At 35.6% G+C, this 6,000-nt stretch overlaps 1 protein-coding gene across 11 annotated transcripts in view; it reads left to right on the forward strand.

The window, feature by feature from the left end:
* Window positions 1–6,000, forward strand: part of LOC122631075 (neurexin-1) — a 289,963-nt gene that overhangs the window by 181,997 nt on the left and 101,966 nt on the right. For all 11 annotated transcript variants that reach the window (XM_043816311.1, XM_043816303.1, XM_043816302.1 and 8 more), the window contains one exon: window positions 2,821–2,973. In XM_043816311.1, coding sequence (XP_043672246.1) covers window positions 2,821–2,973 — 153 coding nt within the window. The remainder of the gene's footprint in view (window positions 1–2,820; window positions 2,974–6,000) is intronic.

Raw genomic sequence — 6,000 nt, forward strand, 5'->3', positions numbered from 1 at the left:
ATTCATGTGCACGACTTACTTGTGAACTTTCATGAAAAGTGTGAGGAAGTCGACACTCCTTAAGTCAATTTTCTCTCTCTCTCTCTCTCTCTCTCTCTCTCTCTCTCTCTCTCTCTCTCTCTCTCTCTCTCTCTCTCTCTCTCTCTCTTTCACTGTCGACCACGTCGATATCGAAAGATCCACAGAAGATTCTTTCGTTGTAAGAAAGTCAGAGAAAAGTAATAAGGGAATCACAAATGAAGCAATAAACTTGTCTCGCGAACGAGTTACGACGAGGTGGAGCTAGTGCCGGCGGTAGGTAATTTGTAGGGCGTTTCTCATCTGGGTGATTTAAAAGTATCGCGTGCGAGTGACGCTGCAAAGGAATGAACAGTTTTTTTTTTTTTTTCGTTTCATTTTGAACATCCTTCGTGTGTGTTCACGAAGAACGAGAGAGAGGGAGAGAGAGAGAGAGAGAGAGAGAGAAATAAAGATTTAATGTGGGGGTGAAAAAAAAACTCAGGGCGGACGCCATTCTTCATGGAGAATATTTCTTCCCATTTTTTTTTCATCCCCTCCTTCTATTTCTTCCTCGAAGCTTTTTCATTGAATTCTCCTCTTGTTCTTTCTTTTTTTTTTTTTTTTAATTGTAATTTCTCTCTCTTTTTTTTTGGGGGCTTTTTTAATCTTTTTTCTTTTTCTTCTCTACTTTTTTCTCTTCCTTTTTTTTTTTCTTCTTTAGCCTCGACGTCAAAGAGGGAACGAGGGAGCGAGTTACGAATCGTTCAAACAAAACGATCGAATAAATGCCGAGCATTGTTTACAGATATTGGATATCGGCGTTGGAGACGTGGAAAATAGGAAAGTGCGAAGGACGTAGGTGTAGAGAATAAAGAGTGGGGGTATGGTGCTACTGGCTGAAGCACGAAAAGCGTGTGCTTCATCTATATCTACGCACACCCGTTTCGTTTCGTTTCGTTTCGTTTCGTTTCGTTCCCGAGTCGTTCAAAACGTACCTAGTACGTACGTACGTACCTAGGCTACTACCTACATACCTATCTATAGGTATATACCGTTTTCATTTCGCTCAATTCGAATAGCACACGCTGCTACTCTCGTCGGTCCGTATCAAAAAGCGATTCTCTAGGGAAATTCGAGCTTCCCATCTTTTCTCACTTTTTTTGGTTATTTTTTTCTTTTTTTTTTCCTGGTTTTTCTTTTTTTTGAATATCATTGACCGTACGTGGTTTTCTAGGTATTAATTGGTACGGTTTCATTATTAAGCATATCCGATTGATCACTCTGGATCATATATGTTGAAAGAATAGAATTTATATAATTGTTACATGTTATCACCTATTGTTAATTCGTCGTTTGTTTGTATTTAATCGTCGATTAATCGCAATCGTTTATTAGACTTACTTTTCTATCTTTCTACGAATTAATAGAATTCCGACGATATTTTCCGAATGTCTTCTTTTTCTTTTTTTATTATCGAATTTGTGCAAAAGTTTCTCTAACTAATCGTTTACCTTAAAGGAAATATTCATTACGAATAAACATATTCAACGATACGGTGTAACGCATCTAAACGACTAAAAACTCTCGATCGTTTCAATCGTAATTTTTAAAGATACCGATATATTTTGCGTTTACAAAAAATTTACAACGTTATATATGAGCAAAGAAGGACATTAATAGCGATCAGATTAACCGATCAGCCATTCGAAACTATATCTGAACCTTCAGATATTTGAAGGAAATCGAAACGTCGACAACTGTGTTCATCGATATTTAATAGGTACATACATAGCTAGATAGATAGATAGATAGATAGATAGATAGATAGATAGATAGATAGATATGTACATAACAAACGTACGTACATACTTTAGTTGCCTTCAAGTTGGCCCTTTGAAAACTGATTTTTACGATAAGAGCAAGCACAAACGATCGTTACACTCGATAACGACTTTCGAGAGAGAAGACATCGGAGAATAGGATAACGGCTGTTGAAACGAGAGTACCATCACCAGTTTCGTAACATTATACACTGTCGTAGCAATAAACGCAACAAGATTTATGCAACACAGATAAATCACCTTCTACGTTATCCTTCTCCTTCTTTTTCTTCTCTTCCTCATCCTCCTCCCCCTCTTCTTCTTCTTCTTCTTCTTCTTCTTGAACACCTTCTGCCAACTTTCAAGACTATCAGTCCTTGTCGTCTCGTTTCGTGATCGTCTTTTCACTCTTCCTCTCTCTCTCTCTTTTCCTCTCTCTCTTTCTGTTTCTCTATCTATCTATCTATCTATCTATCTATCTATCTCGCTCTCTCTTTCAACGTACGACGTTATCCCAAAATAATTGGACGGTCGATTTATCACCTTCCCTTCGTACTCTCAAGCGTACCCCGATTAAATTCGTCCCTTATCGTCTGACTCGTTCGAAAAATAATACGGCGAAACGATTTTACTAAGGTACAACGTTTCAGAAAATCATTCTCATTTTTTTAAACGGACAAACAAACGACACCTTTCGGCAGGATTTCTTTTATATATACATATTTATTTATATGATTCGCTATTATCATCGATCGAGGTTTATCAAATCGATTTAAATCAATTAACATTCATTAATGACATCGTTCGTATATTACAGAATAAGAACGAAGAAAAGAAATGAAAAGAAAAAGAATCAGAAAAATTAGTTGAAACAAGTTGAAGAAAGTTGATAGAGTTTCTCTTTCTTTTATTTTACTGCCGGTCATTGATTATTTCAATATATTCCGAATGAAATGAAATATAACGAGTAAAAAGAATTTTCTTCCTTGTCTTCTTACAGGTGGAATTTACCGCGGAAAGCGTCAAAATGGAGCTGATAGAAGCGGCCAGAAGTGGTGCAGCGGGTGCCGCAGCTTGGGGCAAAATGGATTTTCACTGTCGCGAACCAAGAGCCTCAGATCCTATCACTTTCACCACCAGAGATTCTCATCTCGTGAGTATATTATATTTCTTTCTTATTTGTTTCTTTTCTTTTTTGATTTACTTATGCTAATATCAAAGATACGAACGAATAACAGTAATAATGATAATGATAATAATAATAATAATAATAATAATAATAGTGATAATGATAATAAAATTGAGACGCACACTCGAAGTAAATATATACATATTCCTCTTAAATCGAACGAACAACTTTTCGCGTAACGTTATATATATATATATATATATATATATATATATATATATATATAACGACACTTTTTAATATCGTATATGTAAATGTAATTTTATTCAAAAGCTCGTCGATTCGTCAATTACACCTATCATTTGCATCTCGTTATAATAAACGTTATATATAACGAAAAGGATTTTCACGAAAACCTAATCATTCATCATCTCTCATCATTCTCTTACATAAACATATATACATACAGACATACGAACGGTCATATATATATATATATATATGTATGTATGTATATATATGTATATAAGAACAGTCGATCGATCGAATCGAGTCGAGTAAAAAGGAAACTTTATAGGATGCTCTATGTATGGCTTGACATCGATACTTTTTCAATATCGATACGAAATATAAAAAAAATAATATTTCGAAACTAACACTAGTAAGGTATAGTGATAAGAATGATAAATATTTGCAATAGAGGATGGTAAAGTAGGAAGAAGATGGGAGGGAGGGGTTAATCTTTTAAAATTAAAAAATAACTATCAAATCATCTATGAAATACTATTAATCTCTTCGGTCATATCATGAACGAACGTACGTAAATAAATACATATCCATGTACATATACTTATTGTTAAATTAGAAATATCCTATAACATCTTACGTTCTTCGAATACCATCTGATATCATCCCAATATCGATATTCTTACGTTGACGATAACATAATACTCTTTAATAATCGATGATAAAGTCAAAACTAGCTATAAACTATATAAAGAGTGAATGAGTATATCTAATATGGCGCTAAAATCAACCTGTTCAATCTCATCTCTCTTTCTCTCTCCCCCCCCCCCTCTCTCTCTCTCTCTTATGTAACTACGCGTCGTCACCAAGACTTTTACAACTCTCGCTTAAAGCTCAAAGCCCATACCTCGGAGTTTGCAAGTACGAAGGATATGTTATTCTATCTCTCTTCATCTCTCTCTCTCTCTCTCCTCTATCTCTATTTCTTTCTTCCTCCTTTCAAAGCACATTCCTAGTCCTCTCGCATGTAAGCTGCCGTTTACGAGCGTGACCGTTCTTGGATTATGGTCGCCATCGACACAGCTCGTATACGACTCGGTACGTTAACCGATGATGTCTCTTCTCTTTGCTCCACTCGTCTCTTTCCTTCTATCGCAGCCAACGAAATGGGAACGTCCTTCGTGTTCTCGCATATTCTACCTCACCTCACCTCCTTTTATGGGCCGATCTTCCACCGTCATCTTGTAGAGAGAACGTCACAGTGATCTTCTCTCTCTCTCTCTCTCTGTCTCTCTCTCTCTCTCTCTCTCTCTCTCACTTTGTTTGTTTCTCTTTCTCGGTAACTGACGCCAGCAAAAACATTTCATTTCTTTTAAAACGAAGGACAAAATTTGTCCGATACGTGTTATCGTTGTTTGACCTTTTTATGATAAACTCATCTCCCTCTTACCTTCTTTTATTTACATACGCTTTTCTTTTTTCTTCTTCTTCTTCTTTCTTTTTTTTTTTTTTTATCTACGATTTCAACGAATACCAGGTTTATCGTCAGTAACATTTCTGTAAGCATGTTTAAGGTTTAAAAGCAACTGAATATTCCCGGAGGATATGGTGAACTACATACAGGATGTTAGTAAATTATTCCTTCTAGTACGGGAGATCGAAGTAAATCTGTTGTAACTCGGAAACTCGTCTCTCTTCTTTTCTCATTCGCTCTCTCTCTCTCTCTCTATCTCTCTCTCTCTATCTCTCTCTCTCTCTCTCTTTCTCTGTCTTTCTCACTATATCTTTCTCTCTCTTTCTCTCTCTCTTTTTCTCTAAGCGGATGATACGCGTGGCATTTGTTCTTTCTTTCTCTTCTTTCGTTTCACATCGAAACGGATCTAACCGATCCGATCCGATCCGATCCGATCCAATCCGATCCGGATTGCGAATACATCGGAAAGAGAGAATGTCTGAAAGAAAATAAGAAAAGTAGATATATTACTTCTCCTCGTTCAGAGTCAACGTAGTTTCGCGCTCTTATTAGATCTAAATTAAATGATATTACTTATGACAATCGGAGCGAATGAAAACGGATGATTGATGTTCAAGAAAAAAAAAAAAAAAAAAAAGAAGGAACGAAAAAGAAAGAAAGAAGAAATATTTTTCTTGTCAAAAAATTATTCGTTTGTACATAGACACAAATTATTCTTGTATTAAAACAGTCTAATATTTTTTTTTACATGTACACATGTTATCTTTATTAGATTGATATCTAGATTCTTATTAGACTTGTTTTTTGAATGTTATCGGTCGAAAGTATTTACATAGTTTTCTTTCTGTTTTTATATCTTCGTCTAGTTTAATGAAAAGATCTTTTTACATGCTACTTGAATATATACGTATCGAATAAGGACTCGTAAGGGGTCAGGATAACTACTCGCGACGCGTCTTGCACGTTTAACTTCGTTGCCGACTGGACTTTCGTAAAGTTGCCATGAGTAAAGAAAAAAGGAGAGAAAAAAAGAGAGAGAGAGAGAGAGAGAGAGAGAGAGAGAGTCCTAGTACGCGAGCGAGATTCGAAAGAGGATAAAGAGGATAAAAAAGTCGAAGGAAGCTCGTTAATAGTTGAACTCTTGGAGAGAGACTCGAGTAGGTTCGGGTAGTATCTATTCGATGTGACGTAAATCATCAAATTTACGAGTAGAAAGAAAAAGGAAAAACGAGAGAAAGAAAGAAAGAGAGAGAGAGAGAGAGAGAAAATAATACAAAATAAATTCATTGAAATATACCTTGCGAAATGGAGAACACAATTATAACAAAAAA

The sequence above is a fragment of the Vespula pensylvanica genome, chromosome 8 (genome assembly GCF_014466175.1).
Source record: "Vespula pensylvanica isolate Volc-1 chromosome 8, ASM1446617v1, whole genome shotgun sequence".
NCBI lineage: Eukaryota > Metazoa > Arthropoda > Insecta > Hymenoptera > Vespidae > Vespula > Vespula pensylvanica.